The sequence below is a fragment of the Microtus pennsylvanicus genome, chromosome 5, assembly GCF_037038515.1.
Source record: "Microtus pennsylvanicus isolate mMicPen1 chromosome 5, mMicPen1.hap1, whole genome shotgun sequence".
Lineage (NCBI taxonomy): Eukaryota > Metazoa > Chordata > Mammalia > Rodentia > Cricetidae > Microtus > Microtus pennsylvanicus.
The window spans coordinates 59843170-59861782 of NC_134583.1; the positions used below are offsets into that span (position 1 = coordinate 59843170).

The 18613-nt window shown below is 48.2% G+C and overlaps 1 protein-coding gene across 1 annotated transcript in view; it reads left to right on the plus strand.

Moving 5' to 3' along the window:
- The window catches only part of Vps35l (VPS35 endosomal protein sorting factor like), a 107119-nt gene that overhangs the window by 15445 nt on the left and 73061 nt on the right, over window positions 1-18613 (plus strand). Inside the window, exons 8-12 of the mRNA XM_075972016.1 lie at window positions 3169-3253; window positions 8145-8204; window positions 15398-15494; window positions 16279-16326; window positions 17721-17814. Coding sequence (XP_075828131.1) covers window positions 3169-3253; window positions 8145-8204; window positions 15398-15494; window positions 16279-16326; window positions 17721-17814 — 384 coding nt within the window. The remainder of the gene's footprint in view (window positions 1-3168; window positions 3254-8144; window positions 8205-15397; window positions 15495-16278; window positions 16327-17720; window positions 17815-18613) is intronic.

Below are 18613 nucleotides of genomic sequence, written 5' to 3' on the forward strand. Positions count from 1 at the left end.
AAATATGACCTGCTCAGTCTGTGTAATGTCACTTCTATGTATTGGCTAACTGATTGCTGTGTCTTCCCCGGGGAAGACTGTCTCTCCCTCTCTCAGCCTTTCTTAGTTGCTTGTGTTTCTCTGTATAGGGCTGAGGCCCCGTGAAGCTTTCCCCGTCCCCATTAGCATGTCTGTTGTCCTTGTTCAGCTCACGCTCAGGCGGTCATGCTGGTGAGACTCTCTTGGTGTCCCTTGAGATTCTGCATCCCTAACCCTTCCCAGAGACCCGGTCTTACCAGAAAAGTCGTAGGAAGTGGTACTGTGACCTTTAAAACCACAATATCTTCAAAATGCTGTTTTATAAGATAATTTTACTTTAAACGGTTGTTGTGACTTTAACCTTAGATTTAAAAAGAATTCTGGTTCTTGTCATCCTTCCTAAAACACATGTTCCGTGAAAGCAGCTCGGTAGGGAGTCAGCACACATCTGTCTGGGATGTCCCAGCTGGACTGAATTTGGAGTCTTCTCTTGGACTTCTCTATTTTGCTTAAGCCACAGACAGGAGGCACCCAGCAAGGCAGTGATGGAGGAGGTGGGGATGTCATAGTTCTAGGAACCTGGAGTGTGGACTGTAAACAGTCTCTGGGATTTGGAGTTGTTTATGTTTGGGTCCCCCCACCTTTTTGAGCCCTATAATCTCCAGGAGCGCTTGTTTAAGTTGGGAACTTAAATGGCTGTGAAGATCACAAAGACAGCAGGAGCTGGAATCCCGTGTGCGTCCAGATGCTACACTGGTGTCAGGATCCTTGTTTCAACAGCTCACATCTCCCTGCCCTTGAACATCTGGGCCGTGAGAGGGTTTCCACAGATCTGACACGTTGCTTATGTGTAGGCGTGCTATGTAGAGGAGAAACTTGGCCAGTTTTACAGTTTAGATGCTGGAGGACAGAGCAAGAGTGGAAACACATGCCCAGGGGACTCAGCTTGCTGGGCATGTCCCTACCACCACATGTCCAGTTTATTTACTATTTATGAGTATGTGAAAAGTGTGAACATTTGTGCAGGCATAGACATACATACACAGAAGCCTCAGGCAGACTCCAGGTGTCTTACTCTTACTATTCTGATATTTTCAAGACAGGTTTTCTTATCTAGCCCTGGCTGTCTGGGAACTCAGAGATTCACCTGCCTCTGCCAGTGCTGGGGTAAAAGGCTTGGGCCACCACTTCCAGCTTTCTATCTTGTTCATAGTTTTAGGGGTCTCTCACTGAACCTGAAGCTCACAGTTTTAGCTAAACTGGCTGTCAGTGAGCTGGCAGAATCTGTCTGTCTCCACTTCACAAAGCTGGGGCTATAGACATGGGAGACCATGCCTGGTCTTCTCTTGGGTCTGAGAGGTTTGTGCTCAGGTTCTTAGGCTTGGGCAGCAAGCCCACTACCACTGGCATCTCTCGAGGCCCTGTGTTATTTGTTTTTAGGTGTGTTTTTTTCTGACTGAGAACCCACCAGAGGGCTGATAAGACACAGGAAAGCTCGTGGCTTCCCTACATTGGCTTTGAATTTATATCAACTTGAGGGCATTACATCTAATTCTTTTAAGGAGGAAGACCAGCTCCAGGAGATAGGATATCCTAACTGGCTTCCATAGGCAATTGCACATACATGGTATGTGCGCACACCCAAAATAAAAAGGGAGCCGGAGAGATGGCTCACTGACTAAGAGCACTGGCTGCTTTTTTAGAGGACCTAAGTTTGGTTCCCAGCACTCATGTCAGGCAGTTCACACCTGTATCTATCTTTACTTCCAGGGAACCCATCACGCTCTTCTGGCCTCTGTGGGCATCTGTTCATGTGTGGCATACTCTCACACAGATGCACACATAAAATGAAATAAAGAGAAAGCCTTTTCTAGCTATAAAAGATGTCATTTCTCGGTCCTGTGGCTCCAGTCTTCTCGAGCATCCTGAACATGTCAGTGATCCTGTGACCTGCAGGAGAATGGGATTATAGGGCGCTGCTGGGCTAAGATGCAGCCAGCATCGACAGTCAGAGTTCCAGAGAAACACAGTCTCTGGAGGTTCGCCTTGGTCCCTTTATGAAAAGTTTAAGTGGAGTATGTGTGTGTAAGAATCATTGACATAATGTTAAGGAGCCATGGGGACTTGTTTGTGAGACTATTTCAAGAGACCATGTGGATCACTCCCATGGTGACATAAGCCCAGGGAAGCCAGGCTGGTAAGTTAGTATAGGATTGGTCGTGTGAGGGTACGGCGGGATGGAGAGATGAAGCCTGGTCCTGGTTCAACAGATAAGGAGGATCCCCCCAGAAAAGTCCTCCTCAGTCTTGAACCTGTGACTTTCTCAGAGTCAAGCTTTTCAGAACTTTCTATCAGAGACTTTGTAAGCACTCTGGTTGCTTTTGTCAAAAGTAGTGGTACGTCTGGGGGATGGCTCACAGGGCAAGAGCACTTGCCATGCAGATGAGAGGACTTGAGTCTCCAGCACCATGAAAAAAGGTGGGCATGGCAGGACTTGCCTGTGATGCTAGCACTGAGGGGTAGAGACAGGCAGAGTCTAGGAGATCAATGGACAGCAAGCCAGCCCAACTGAAACCAATAGCTCTGGCTCAGTGGGAGACCTTGTCTCAAGGAAATATTGTGGAGAGCAATAGAGAAGGACACTTGACGTCTTCCTTAGACTTCCATACGCACACATGGATGTGTGTCTGCATGTACACAGGCATACCACACACAAACACACACAAAAAAGTACAGGTGCGGCTAGAGAGATGACTCAGCATTTAAGGGCATTGGCTGCTTTTCCAGAGGACGGGGCTTTGATTTCCAGTATCTGCACGGTGTTTCACAACCATCTGTAAAGCCAGTTCCAGGGAATCTGACACCCCTCTTCTGACCTCTGATGGCACCCAGGTACAAGCATGGTACATATATACACATGCAGGCCAAACACTCAAATATGCATAAAATCTAGTAAATAAATAAATAAAGGAAGAGAAGCATGATGGTTTTTCTTAATGATATCCCAATTCCCACTGGAGAGTCTCCCACAGGGTTTGGCAGGCATTGATGTGTTTGCTTGTTTATAGAGGTCATTAGTTTTCCAAACCTAGAGGTTTTCCCCCAAGCCAGGCACATCAGAGTGAATGGCCTCTCCTGTTCTCTCTCTAGTGTTCAAAGCTGCTGTCAGACACGAGCGTTATTCAGTTCTATCCAAGCAAATTTGTCCTTATCACCGACATCCTTGATACGTTCGGTAAGTACCAGAGCTATCATGTATCTCGGAAATAGGTTTGTTTTGTTGGAAAGTGACTGTAAGCGGTGCTTATGTTGTGTTCTGCTGGGGCTGTAGTAGGCTGGTAAGTCACGAGGGAGAGTGGACTACTCTGTAATATTTTTCTCCTGTTTTTAAAGTCAGGTCTAAAGGTTTTTTTTTTTTTAAAATATAGAATAGAATGATACACACACACATATATTAATATATATATATACACACACACACACACAAAGTAGCCGGTTCCATTTTTATTTTGATTGACACATGGTAGTTATCCGTATTTAAAGGACACAGTGTGGCACTTCAGCACAGGGTTACCCTGTGTGATAATCAGGGTCGTTGGCATGTATGTCCATTGCCTCAGACCTCGGTCACTTCCTTTTGTGAACACTCACAATGCTCTGTGTTAGCAATCTGAAATATTTAGTTAATTTCCGGGTTATTTGTGTCCTGTACGTTAGAAGTCATTCCTCCCTGCCCATTGCACTGGGTGCTCTGTACTAAAACCAGAATGTTCTCTTTTCTCATCTTCACATGGGCCAGTAAAGTGATTGATGACGTAGGCAGGTCAGCAGAACACGTCCTGGCTATGCTCAGGTCCGTCGCCCCCTTGAGGGCCCCTGAAACTTGCGTGGATAGGAACTGTGTGTTCGTCAGGAGTCTGTTACCATAGCCAGGTGCTTAGGGTAGTCAGCTGCTGAGGAAAAGGGGGTTACTTGGGCTTCACAGTTTCAGAGTGTCCACTTATGATCTGGGCCTGCAGCAAGGCAGCGCATCTTGAGGAATGTGTGACATCAATATCCACTCATTCATGGCCAAGAAGCAGAAGGGCTGGAGCCTCTCACTGTCTTCAAGGGCACCTGCTCTAGGCGACTTAAATACTTGCCACGAGGCTTCACCTCTTAAGGGGCTTCACCTCCCAAGAACACTGCTGGAGCCCACGCGTTCCACGCATGGGCCTTGGAGAGACATTGAAGATCTGAACCCTAGCAAGAGCTCAGCCTGTCTTCGCAGGCCCCCCACCCCCTGCCCTGGAGTGTGTCTATCTCAGGAACTGGCGCTGCCATACAGCCGCTTTCCTCAGCTGGACCCTCGCCGTGTTCATCTGCATGCATCTCTGAAGCTCTCCCCAGCTTGCCCATTTTCCTGTCTTCAGTTGCCACAACCCCGTCTTGCCTGGATGGCAGTCGTAGTGCCTCTGAGGTCTTCCTTTGTGGATTGTCGGGATTACCCTGGTCACATTCCTCATGCTGTAGACAGACATCTTCCACAACTTAGTGCAAAGTTCTGGATGGAGAAACTAATCTGAAGGAAGGCCCAGGAGCCCGTGGGCTTGGCGCGCAGCAGTGGATGGTTGAGCTGAAACAGTTTCCCTGAACCAGACCACAGCGCTCCAGACTAGCCATGCAGTGTGGAGACGCCCTGAAGGAACTCGCAGATGCTTCCTTCTGAGAGCTGGAGGTCAGATGGAGGCATTCACCCGCTTACCAAAGAGGGCTCCGTGGGCTTACAGCACAGCAGGTCTTGCCTGTAATCCTTAAAGATCCGATTTGTAAGAAAACAGCACCAGCCAGATAGCAAGTCTGTCCAGAAAATCAGTGACCCGAGTCCTCTCTAAAACAGGTCCGAAATCTTCATCTTCCAGCCTTCTGAGGATCAGGAGCGGCTTCTGCTGGATCTAGGGACTCGTGTCGTGGAGATTTCGTGTTTTTCAGGTCCTTTCTGTTGGGGTGACTTCCTCCTCAAGATTCCCACAGTGTTCTCTGAGCCCACCAGCTTTACTGCTGGTGGATGCCGAGTCAGGAGAGAACTGTTTTGTCCCAGCAGCCCAGCAAAGGTCTTTGAATTCTACCTGACTGGCCTGGCTGGGTCACGCCATGATATCTGGCAATGAAAGGGGCTAACTGCTGAGGCCTGGGTCAGTCACCCTCAAATGTGTGCTGCTGCCCAAAGAAAGAGGAATGGGCCCTGGTCACGTTTGGTGCTTAGAAGCCTCCAGTTTTTTAAAAAAGAGCCCGGCCTTGCCTGGATACGGATCCTGAGTCCTGCGGTCAGTCTTGTCATGTGCTGTCCTAACAAACCTGCCTCTTGGCCGTCAGCATGATCGACCAAGGGCTGGAGGAGCATCTTGCAGTGCAGGGCCACAGGGCACTCGGCCCAAGCATCTGGAGATGCATGGCAAGGTAGAAGCGTGCTTTGGTTGGCATCTTGGTAGAGACCACAGGCGTAGGGCTGCTACTGGCCACTCCTTCAGAGTCACGTGTTTTCATTCCATTTCTACCTGTGGATGGTGCATAGGAGACACCCGCAGACTTTCTGGAGAGAACCAGCTGAACGGGTGTGGAAGGAGCTCAGAACAGTTGTCCTTTCCTAAGAGCTACTAGTGGGGCTGTGGTAAATAATTATGGGTAGGCCTGGAGTTCATGCTCGGAAGGTGTTCATTGTCAACACTGTGGTTTTCAGTCTTGGTGTCTTCAACGTGTCGGAAAGTGAGTCAGGAAAAGAGCAAAGGCTTGGGGGAGGCAGCTTAGTGAGGGAGAGCTTTGTTTGTAAACATGAGGACCTGGGTTCAGATCCTGGGAGTCCACATTAAAGATGGATGTAGCTAGCTGTGTGTGTACCTGCAAACCCATTGCTGTGGGAGGCAGAGGCAGAAAGATCACTGGAGCTTGATGGCTTCCAGCCTAGCTTCAGGTTTGCTGAGAGTCCCTGACTCCAAAGAATAAAGGCAGAGAGTGGTAGAGGGGAACCCCCAAATTCTCCTCTGGATATCTGTGCATGGATATACAGTGCGTTCATGTGCCACACTTGCTCACACACGTGTGCGCTCACATACATGCTTATGCGTACAAAGTGAACTCAACCTAAGATTATTATTTCTTGAAGCAGTTCCAGTACCTGAACAAAAGAGAAACACCGGTGTGAGGTTGGAATATTAAAAGTGGTTGTATTTTCTGAAGGCTGGTTCTGAGAGGAGCAAGCTTTCGTATAGGAAGTAAAGGAGTTTGTACTGGTCTGTTCCTCAGTGTGTGCAGGGACAAATGGTGCTTCTGTCTAGTGTGACCTAATGGTATCCCTGTGTCAGGGAGGGAGTATCTCTCTCCACCTATGTGGCCCTGGGTTATGAAGCACAGAAAGGAACAGAGTGGGGGTGGGGGATGGGGGGCACTGGCATTGGAGCCCATTCTCTGAGCCTTCCAGAGCTTGCAGTGTGTGTGTTGGGGGCAGGTATGTTGGGGGTTGCGAGTTCCAAGCCGTGTTTCTCACCTTGGCTGTACACCGACATCCCCAGGCTCTCATAGTTACTCCCATTTCTGTGGGAGCCTCTGGGGATGGATAGAGACATCATATTGGATGGGGATCTTCAGGAGCCCCAGGAGCTCTGCCTCTATGCTGGGTCTGAGAAGTACCAGTTTAGGGGACGTGGGTCATTGGTCACCATTTTGAGATATTCTGTCCGTTAGTGTCTCTCATATGTAAGTGCATGTGTAAGGATTTCCCAGTGATGTGGTTCAAAGCCCACATTCTAGTCACATTCCCTAAATCTTTGTCCCCTGAAACCCTGAGATGGGCCTAGGCCTGTGCATTCCCAGGGGCTTCAGGCATGCAGTTAGTCTGCTTTGAGAAGCTCCTGGATGGGACCTCAGAGCCTGGCTGCAGCCTCGTCTGCACCCTGACACTGTCATTTCTAAACAGCATCACTGGGCCACATGTTCTCTGAACAGATGGGATGCTGTAGCTCTCCCATCTTGCTCCATGTACAGACACCGCCCTGAATAAGGGGGTCACGAAAAGAGAGAAGAAAGACTTTTAAACTGGAGGTGACTTGGGAGCGCTGTGACTTGTGCTTCACGAATGTCAGTAGCGTTTCCTCAACAACATGTACAGAATAAATAAAGCTGCATCAGCTTTGGGTCTAGCCTACCCTCCTAGCTTTGACAACTAGAGTATTTATTTCTTCATTTCATCCCTAAGAGAAGCTCTCGTGTAGTACAGGCTGACCTCAGACTCACTCCACAGCCAGTGACCTTGAACTTCTGATCCTCCTGCCTCCTCCCAAATACTGAGACTCCAAGTATGTTGCACCATGCCCAGTTTATGATGGGGATTTGAACTCAGGGCTAGGGAAGACTCTGGCTACTGGTGTGCTACAATAAGTCAAGTAAGTTGATATAAACTTAAAATGTCCATTCTGAGTACCACTACACACTGGCCAAGTACTGTATCTACTTGCTTCTGCCGCAAAGAACCTCAGGTTTGGATGCTTCCAGGCACTGGGCTGATGCACTGCTCAGGAGGGGCAAGGTGGGCTATGGCATCTCAGAAGTGAGGTACGCATTGTCTCCAGCAGCGTGGTTAGCTGCGGTGCCAAGGGCACATTTCAGACAATCTTGAGTGAAGAAGCCAGTCTTTCACATGAATTCACTGAATTTGCCTAGAATAATTAAGTTTAAAAAATACTACAGAGTTTTATGGCCCTCAAGGTGTGGGTCCAATCCACATTCCCTGATCTCCTTGACTGCTGACTGCTATCTGGCCACAGGCCGCTTATTTGCATCTGATGCCTAAAGCAGGCATGGGTGGAGCTAGAATCGAGTATAGAGAACTTTCTGTTGAGTGTATGAGGACACCCTGGGCTGCTTTCCAAATTTTTTTCTCTTTTAATTAAACAAACAAACAAACAAGCAAAACAAAGCAAACATTCCAAAGCACAAGGGCTAAAGATATGTGCTGCCACTAGGTGGCAGTATACCCTCATGAGCTAATGACTGCTGCCAGGCTCCATTTTTCAGGTCCCTAATTAGCAACATTTATTTAGTGTTTGCTCCTGTGGTGTGTGATGTCAATACCATATGTCTTTTTCTCCTAGGAAAGCTGGTCTACGAGCGCATCTACTCAATGTGTGTGGACAACCGAAGCACCTTGCCAGGTAATGCTATGCTTCCTGGGTTCCAGGCACCAAGCTGCCCCAAATCACAATTAGACAGTTTTAATCAAGTCAGGATTTATTGAAAACGGATAAGGTTTTTAATTTTAGTGTGTTGAAAGAACCGTGTTTGAGGTCTCATTGTCTCAGCCCTCCAAAGCCATCAGAAGGTTTGCAAACAGGCGAGTCAATAGAAATGCAGAGTGGCAAGGGGTGGGATTAGACCTGTGCCCACCAGCTTCGTCTTCTGTTGCTCAGCACCATGCCCTCGTCTCCTGCATGCCTTTCTTTCCAAGAAGTAAATTGCTTAAATAAAAACTGTGTATGCATGAAAGAATGTCAAATAAATCAATAGCAGCAGCTGCCTGACTCCTCAGTCTGTATATAAATGACGTTGACGTTAAACTTATAGCCAATCAATTGTAGAGTCCCAGGAGGTTCTCCTGGGACAGGTGGATGGTGGACTTCTGTTGTCATGTGAGCGACTGCGAGGATGTGTTCAGATGCAGCGTCTTTAGCTGCAGCTTCCCTGCCTTTTCCCTCGTTAGCGCCCAAGCTTCGCTGCAGGATACCTGCCATTCACACCAGCTGGAGCAGCAGCTTGGGCTGTCATCTCAGCTCTCCCTGCTCCTGGTAGTTGTTCTTGCCGGGGGTCAGGACACAGCAGTAGTGACAGTAACCCATAATTTGACCTATACCCTTCTTGCTTCTCTTCCCCACTCCCTTTTTTTATCCCCTCTTCTCTTTTCTCTCCCTGACCCTCTTTTTTGTCCATCTATCCAAATAGCGTTCATCTACCTTCCCACCTATCCTGTATTCAATCCCTGTCCCCTGCCCGTCCATTTACCTCCACCTCCGTCTACTACCCACCCATCCATCCACCTGTCAATTTACCTGCCGTCTTTCTTTTTTTTAAAAATTATTTATTTAACTTTTTTATGTGCATTGGTGTGAAGGTGTCAGATCACCTGGAACTGGAGTTACAGACAGTTTTGAGCTGCCATGTGGGTGCTGGGAATTGAACCCAGGTCCTCTGGAAAAGCAACCAAGTCCTCTTAACTGCTGAGCCATCTCTTCAGTCCGTCACCCCCTTCCACTGTTGTAGTAATATGAGCGACGGGGCTACGTCCCCAAAACCCCAGCCGCCTGCCCGGCTAGCTTATGCCCCGAAATAATTACACGGACACTGTATTCATTTAAACACTGCTTTGGCCCATTCCTATCTAGCCTCTTCTAGGCTAATTCTCACATATTAATTTAGCCCATTTCTAATCATCTGTGTAGCGCCCCTAGGTGCGCTTACCGGGAAGATTCTAGCCTAAGTCCATCCTGGGTCGGAGCTTCATAGCGTGCGTCTTCCCTGGAGCAGGTAGCATGGCGTCTCTCCTGCGTCTGCTCCGGAGAGCAGAGCTGTGGAGTCTGACCTCACTTCCTCTTCCTCCCGGCATTCTGTTCTGTTTACTCCACCCACCTAAGGGTGGGCCTATCCAATGGGCCTAGCAGTTTCTTTATTGCTTAACCAATGAAATCAACAGATTGATATGACACTCCCCCATCACACTGTCTTCTTAAAACTCTTTAATGTGAACATTTCTCAGAAGCACAGCTGTATACAGCTTTAAGTCTACATGAGACCTTAGGAGCTACCTGGTCTCATCATAGAAGGACAAGCCTATTGCGGCCGAGGCAGAGGTCTGCCTGCATTGTCTGGTCCAGTGGTCCCCAGCCCCTTGCTGCTCTTGAGTACCTGAGATGTGACTGGCAAATTGAAATGAGTTCTGAGTGTAAGAAGAAATGACAGTAGATAGCCCGGTGTGGAGGTACGTGCCTGGAATTCAGCATGTACCAGCACTCAGGACGCCGAGGCAGAAGGACTGTGAGTTCAAAGTTAGCCTGGGCTACATAAGTAATCCTGTCTCTAAGCCCCAAGAGCTTAAGATATAGCTCAGTGGTAGAGTGCTTACCTAACATACACAAGACGTCATCCTCAGCGCTGCGGAGAGGGTCAGAAAGAAAGAAACGGCAAAAGACACTGGATTATAAAACTTAATTCATATAAAGGCTATACAAGCCCCTGGTAGTTTTTAGTCTGGTCCCGGGTTAAGACGTTTCTCCAGATAAACGGGGCCCCAGCACATCTGTGCAGTCAGCTCTGCCTCTTTTACCCGCTATGGCTCACATGGTATTTCTGTGGCTGGTGCTGCTCTTGTGCCTCCTACCTGCCCCTCACTGTAGTCATGCTTTTCGTGGCTCCTCCAGGTAAGTTTAGGAGCCTGGGAAAGAACGCAGAGACCAGCCTCACGGGAAGACTGTCTCTGCTGGCCAGGGATCTGGGAAATCCAAATTTATTTATTGAATGTATACTGACATATGTCACTCACGGACACTTCCCTGTGTTAGGCATGAACATCAAACCTCAGCCGACTGCCAGAATTAAACTCGGATGCTTTTTTCTTTGGCAACAATATGCATGTGTTTCTGTGCTCTGCTTATGTGCTTGAAACCCTTGGAGGCCCAAAGGAGGGCATGAGATCCCCCGGCGCTGGAGTCCTGGGTGGTTGTGAGCTACATCATGTGGGAAACAATCTGGGTTCTTTGCAGGAGCAACGGGTACTCTTGACAGTTAGCCGTCTCTCCAGCCCAACTAGCAGCTTCTTAAAATCCTTTTTTAGGGGGATTTGTAGAGATGGGTCAACCGTCAAGAGTGCTCTCAGAGGACTCCGATTTGTTTTCCAGCACCCCACATGGGGTGACTCACAACCTGGTGTAACTGTAGTTCCAGGGCCTCTGATACTGACACCCTCTTTTGGCCTTCCTGGATGCATATGCGCGCGCACACACACACACACACACACACACAAAATGCATTTAATTCCGCTTGCTTTATGGTGGTGGTAGTGGTTGTTCTTTAGAGACAGGGTCTCCTGTAGCTCAGGCTTGCCTTAAATACCCTCTAACAGAACTTCTAACCTTGAACTTCTGATTCTCCTGCTTCACCTCTGAAGTACTGGGATCTCGGGTACAGCCACCACCTTTCTGCTTCTTACATAGGTTCATACGCCATCTCTTAAAAACTTTGGAAGATGTCTGGCTAGTGATGTTGCCTGTAGTCCTAGCACTCAAGGCTGAGGCAGAATCTAGGTTAGCCTGGGCTAATATATCAAGACTTGTCTCAAATAAACAAAAGTGTGTGGCTTGCCTGACCCCCAGGGACGTTCGGCTTTGCATCCACTGTAGTCATTTTCTGAACAACACGTTAGAGTCAAGTAAGGAAAATCACGAATGGGCCCTACCCAAACACTTCCGGTGCAGCATCGAAGGGTGCTCTCCTTCCCTGAGTATATCAGCCAGCAGTTTTAGCTCAAATAGTTTACTTAATTGAGAGCAGTACAGATCAGGGTGTGTTTTGCTTTTGTTCTGAAGCAGGTCTTGCAGTGTTGCTCAGGCTGACCCAGGCTTTTGTTTTCTTGCAAATTATTTGGTCATAATTTTTTCCTTTCCCTTAAAATCTCTGCTTGGTGTTTTCCTCCGACTCTGAGACCATGAAAGAGGGAGGACAGACTTTGTCTGCCACTGTTGGCTCCTGGGGAATGACTCTTATCTGAAATTGGGAAGGAAGCTTTGAAGTTTGCTCCACAGAATTCTGCCTGGAGACTTCTGTAGGAGGAGAGAGCCGGTGACTCTTGCACTCATTCTTTCCATTTGAATCAAGTCCCTCGGCTGCAGGAGCTAATTCTTGAGCTCTTCGCCCTCAGGAGTTCTAACTGTCGTTCAGCTCATGTGAGTCTGGAAAATTCCAGCGTCTTGTAGAGTTATGCCAAGTACACAGCAAGCCAGGCGTGGTGGCTCACCCTGTAACCCCAGTACTCAGGAGGACCGTGGGTCTGGGCTAGCTTGGACTACATGGTAAAACTGTCTCCATTTTAGAAAAAAAGAAGAGGAAAAGGAAGAGAGAGAGATAAGGAAAAAAAGAAAAAGAAAGAAAGAAAGGAAAAGTGAAGAGGAAAAGTACTTGTTACTATGTGTGGTCCCCCTTTACAGCCACACTTCTTTAAAACGGTTTTTCCACGTATTTATTATGTGGAGGGGAGTGTTAACTGCCAGTCACAGATTTAAAGGCAGGAAAAATCTTGAGCATGGCTGAGACATACGGAAGACAACCAGAGCAGACAGAATGAGTGGCTGGAGAAAGGCTTTTGGGGGTGAGGAAACACATACATACAGCAGGCACACAGAAAAAGACCCTCTGCTAAGCAGAATGGGCCTCAGGAGGCCGAAGCCCAGGCCTTCCTTTAGGCCTTGGCATTTAAAGTTCTTGAAGGGTCTTCCTGTACTGATTTAGGGCTGGTCAGTTTGAAGAAGGCTATACAACTGTGTAAACATGTCTCCTGAACCCACTGAACTAGTCCACCAGCAGGGATCCGACCGGCAGGGAAGCCCTCCCTGAAGGCTTTTGACAGGAAGGTGAGGACCAAACCTTGGAAGGTCACCATCCTTGTTACCCAGTTTGGCCCCTCCCCCTGTCTGTCTGTCTGCTGAGGAGGCTAACTCCAGCCCCATACTCTACAAGCGTATGTGCAGGTTACAGGACAGCTTTGGGAGGCAGTCTTCTTCCTCTGTGCAAGTCCCAGGGATTGAACTCGGGGCATCAAGCTTGGCAGCAAGCGCCTTTTCCCACCGAGCCCTCTCACTGGCCCTCTCTCCCTTCTTAATCCAGCAGGTGTTTAAGGAAGCCATTCACTGAGTGGCTAAGGCATGCTGTGTCCTACACGGGAGACATCCCTGCACTTGGCTGTCTTGTGGTTCTTGCCTCACCCCTCAGCAGCCCCATCTTTCGATTGTCTCCAGGGCTGACTTTGGCCACGCCAGGATCAACAGAGGCCTAGGTCAATGTGGCAGTGAAGGAGAACTAGACTACTTGGTCTCTGTTCTTTTCCTGAAACATCTGCAAAAGTTCAGAGTCAGAAAATGAGATACTTAAAAAAAGTTGGGGGTGGCAACTTTGCTCTCTGTTATATAGAAGGCTCTTGTGGATTGATTTCCAAATCCTGTATTCCTTCACTATGTCGCAGCTCCAGTGTGATCTCTGAAGTCTGTCACCCGTGCCTCTCTGCCCCGAGCCTCGGGGGCATTGCCACTGCACTTAGGGAAAACCTGCGAGCTCACTCTATGCCCGTGTGGTCTACTGAGGAGGCCTCCTGGGCCCTGACTGGTCTCAGGGTTTTGTGTTCGCTGTTTCTTCTTTCTAGAACGTGTTGCTCTCCTCTCTAAGCATGGCAGCTTTGCTCTGTGATGGCGGGGGTGGGGGGGATGTAGCTCAGATACCACCTGTGCAGAAACTGTCCTTGATCTCTTTCCTCCCCCAGCCTCCATATGCCTTGTCCGCTCCACTGCCGTTCCCCCATCTTTCCGGTTCTGATTACCTGGTATCCTAGCTTTACCTGGCTACTGTTTCCTGTGTATGTGTCTCCACCACTGGTGTGCTTCCGGAGGGCAGGGTCTGCCCTCTGCCCTGTTGACAGCTTAACATTGTTTGTTGTTGGCTCCATGGCCTTTCTGGTGAGCAAATGAAGTATAGGAATCTATTGTTTAGTACTGTTTAGTTTTCTATGCTATGTTAAAGTCTTGTGTAACATGGTCCATTTCTTAATTCTCTTTTGACCTGGAAGTTGTCTATCATTGTATGAGATTGCTGTGTGTGTACATGTATGTTTTTATATGTGTATGTGTGTATATGTGTATGTTTGTGTGCATGTGTGTCTCTTTATGTATGTGTGTATTTGTATGTTTGTGTGCGTCTCATGTATATGTGTATACTTATACGTATGTTTATGTATGCATATATATGCTTGTATGTGTATGTTTGTATGTATCTGTCTCTGTATGTGTATGTTTGTATGTATCTGTCTCTGTATGTGTGTTTGTATGTATCTGTCTATGTGTACACGTGTATACATGTATGTTTGTGTGTATTTTGTGTGTATGTGTATATTTGTAGTATGTATGTATGCATGTCTCTGTGTTTGTATGTATGTGTCTGTATATATATATATGTGTGTGTGTGTGTGTGTCTATGTGTTTTTTGTATGAGCTGTAAGATTTCAACTTTTTCTTTTTGTGTTAGGGTCTTGCTATGTGATTATCCTGCCTTTGCCCCGACTCCTTAGGAAATGTGTGCCATGTCCAGAACTCTGAGTAAACTTGTATTATTGATGGCAAAGACTGTTTATCACGATTAGGATTGACTGTGTAGCCAGACAAGGTTAAGGAAGGTAATGGCTGGCAGGCAGCTGGTGACAGGGCCAGGGACTCCAATTCCAGCATTGTCACCCCATCAGGCTGGTGGGAACAGGGGAGGACAAGTCCCTCCTCTTAAGATCTTTCACGGGAATTGTGCTTTTGTTGTGATCTGGGGCCCACACTCAGTCATGTGATCATACCTGCAAGAATGGCTGAGTGGCCAGCCCGGAAGTCAGGGAGAGCTCTATTATTAAAGAGAAAAAGAATAGATACTGGAATAAGCTGGCAGTATGACCCCGGACACCAGAGTGTCCAACTTGTATTGGCAGCCTGGCCTGGCCTTGACTTACCTTCAGGTCTGACTTTTAACATTTAGGGTAAAAGCATTGTTCACATTTCCTGATATGAGATCAGGTGCCAGGTGCATCCATGATCCTTCAGCTGTTGCCACAGTGACTGCTGTGCACATCAAGGACCTCTGGTTCATCAGTGTGTGGTGGCTAAGAATAAGGAGCTACGCTGCCCTGCCTTATATTCATGCTCTCATAGGCTTGCTGTGTGTCCTGGGCAAGTCACTGAACTTCTCTGTGCCTCCAACTCCGGAAGTGGATGGAGATGTACTGTGTGGATCAGTGGGCTAGCTAATGTTGTCCCAAACTGACAGACGGCTGGCCCTTCCAGAGCATGTGTGTGCAGTGCTGTCATTTCTGTCACTGTTTCCTAGTGAAGACAAGGAGGGACTCCAGCTCCTCACCCTCTGCCCCTGGCCTGTGGCAGCTCGGAAGATCCAGGAACAGGCCAGCTGTGGTGCCTACACCTTTCACCCCAGTGCTTGGAGGCAGGCAGATTTCTGTGAGCTCCAAGCCGGCCGGGTGACATTGTGAGACCCTGTCTCCAACAAAACAACTGAAACAACCCAGGGTTTGGGGACCAACACAGATGGTTTTGCATTGCAGATCACTTTTCCCCAGAGAACGTGAACGACACAGCCAAGGAAACATGCCTGAATTGGTTTTTCAAGATTGCTTCCATCCGGGAACTCATTCCGAGATTGTATCCTTTTCTTGTCCTGTTTTAATGGCGGGTGGGAAGAGTGGTGTTGGAATCAGCAGCTGGGGGGATGGGCTGCCCAGAAGTTCCCGCTGACACCTGGTTCTGTCGTGGTCAGTAGCTATGCTGGAGAGGGCCTTGCTTGGAATCCCTCTCAATCTTGATAGTTTTCTTGTTTGTTACTTTGAATACGATGCATGAGTCAGGCTTTTGTTCTTTTGAGCAACATTCCCATGTTAAGAAGTCTCATTTTTTAAAAAAGATTTATTTTGTTTTTAACTGTGTGACAGTTGTGTTTGTATACCCTCGGAGGCCAGAGGCATTGGTTCACTTGGAGCTGAGTTTACAGGTGGTTGTGAGTCACCCTGATGGTGCAGGTCCTCCGGCTTGGTGGCAACCCGATGAGCCGTCTCGAGAGTCCAGGTCCTGCTCTTCTTACCAGTACCCCAGTACTGAAGCATGGGGACATTGACCTCCACACACTGTATCTTAGTTATCTCAGGTCTATGCTCCCCATGGGGCTTTGATCGGAGGGCTTAAAACTCACTTTAAATCTCACCAGAGCCAGGAGCCAACAGGCAACATTTCCCCAAACTTAAACAAGCGCGGAACTTGGAGGACCCTGTAGAGAACACGGCAGCTGCCTATCAGTTCTCTCCATGGCCATGGGCCGTGATGTCCTTCTCCTGCCTAACTTACTGGTCTTTGTTTCCTTCTGGAGTAGCCTTTGTCTGGCAGGGAACAGGCCATCCTGGACCATGTCTTCCTTAACGGAACGTTTCTATAGTTACGTGGAAGCATCCATCCTGAAATGTAACAAATTCCTCTCCAAAACGTAAGACCCTTCTTCATCTGGGGCTGTAGGATTTCTGTTCAAAGACACAAGCCCACGATAGCGGTGTGACAGTAGCAATTGTCATTGAGTTTGTGGCGTGTGATCCTGTGCTGATTCCCCATGTATTTTCCCACTTATAGGAAACTTAATGAAGTGGAGATGACATTTTAGTCCCTATATGATGAACAGAGAGGGAAAGTCAGGCGCGGGGTGGGGCAGTGTGTAGCCTGCAGGAGGTCAGTTCCCTGGGATCTGGCCATGGGTCTCCAGTAAGTTATTTACACCCTGAGCCTCAATCCCCTTTGCTGAGCACGGACCTACTGAGAAGCGTGGGCCCTGACCACACACACAGAACTGGGTGCCTGCACCTTGCTATGTAGGCTGCCACTGTTGGCGATCATGGTAAAGATCACAGTGGAAGCAGGAGCCTTTGCTCCTGGGGCTGAGGCAGCATGCAAACGGGGTTCCAAGCCATTTGCATGCCTTGAGGAAGCCAGTGGCATTTAAGAGTCATGCCTGGCACCTGTGTCACAAGCTCATAAGGGCAGCCAGGGACTTCCCACAGAGAACTGTTTAATTTGGAGCTATGGGTGACTGGCATGGTTTATGGGTGCTGAAGAAATAGTTATTTTTGCCTTCCCACTTGGGCGAGGATCGTGTCTAAGAGGGAAGACCTGTGTCACAGGAATGAATCTTAGGTCACATTGATGGGGTTTGAGGTGGCCGTTTGCTGCCAGCCTGAGGTGGTAGGAAGAGATGGGACATAGGACACTGATCCAGGACCCAACAGTGATCTGTATAGATCTACATAGAACAGTGCTTTTCAACCTCTTCATGCTGTGACCCTTTAATACAGTTCCTCATGTTGTGCTGACCCCCAACCAGAAAAATATTTTTGTTGCTACTGTGTAATTCTAATTTTGCTACGGTTATGAATCATATTATCTGATATACAGTATATCTGATATGTGACCTCTGTGAAAGGGTCATTTGACCCCCAAAGGGGTTGTGACCCACAGGTTGAGAACCACTGATATAAAAGGTCAGAAGGCTGGCAATTGATGGAAAGTCACGTGAGGGATAAAACTTACAATTTATAAAGTGGGGCTTGGGTAGGCAGCTCACACCTGCGGTCCCGCCACTAGGGCAGGAGAATTGAGGCTTTGAGGCTAGTCTCCAACACACCAAAATAAATGAATTCAAATAACTTTGACCTCAGACAGGAGTGTGTGTGGGGAGCATCAGTAAGTTGTTCCCACAGACTGGTCACACGGAACTGAAGCTTTGACCTTGCTTCTTACAGTAGTGTTTTTCTCCCCTGCACAGAGGAGAATGGAGGTGAAGAACAGCAGATCCTCCCATGAGGTGTAACTCTGCCCTTCTTTCTCCCACAGGGGGATTTCAGAGTGCCTGCCCCGACTGACGAGCATGATCAGAGGGATTGGGGATCCACTCGTGTCCGTGTACGCCCGGGCCTATCTGTGTCGGGTATGCTGAGCTCGCAGAGCTGACTCTGCCTCCTTAGCAGTTCCTTCTCCAGCTACCTCTGCTCTGCTAGCTGCAGGTTGGAGGACACGGTCCTCACAGAGAGGAGATCTGCGGGGTGGCTTGTAAAAGTTAATTTGGAAGTAGACCAGCTTACCGCAGTTCTAATTAGGGGACGTTTAAGGTCATCTTCACCCAAGTGAACTGGTTTTCTGGATTAATTTTTCTCAGTTCCAGCTGGGAAGGAGGCCCTAGGCTCTTTTTCAGTCACTTGAGACCGACTTTTCCTTGTGTTGAATTCTCTGGGTTTATTTGGGGTGTGTGTGTGTGTGTCCCTAGTTAAAGAGTTGGGCTAGGTGTGATCTGGCGAAGGCCTGGGAGGGAGCACCATCCCTGACATAGGTTTGGGCTGCTGTGGTGATCAGAGACGACTGGGCAAGGATAATCCTCTCCTCTTAAATTGTCTTCTCAGGTGTTAGAGAAGGAACTGATAGAAACTGAGTCTGAAAATACAGACTAGCACTTGGCTAGGTCTAGATCTACAAAGTTGGGCATTTGCTTCGTCCGGGTTGGCTTCCTTCTGTATTTGCTCTTTATATATGATAGACCACAGCAGCGTTCAGCTCCCACACATCACATTTAGGGACTGTTTTTAGGTTACTTGTAAAGTACCTCTTCCCAGTAGATCCCGCTAGTCTCAAAGCTGATTCACTGGACACTACCTTGGGCCACTCACCTCCATCCCACCACCGTGGCTGTGGCATGGGAGTGTATTTAACTTACTGGGCCTTGGGCATGTGCC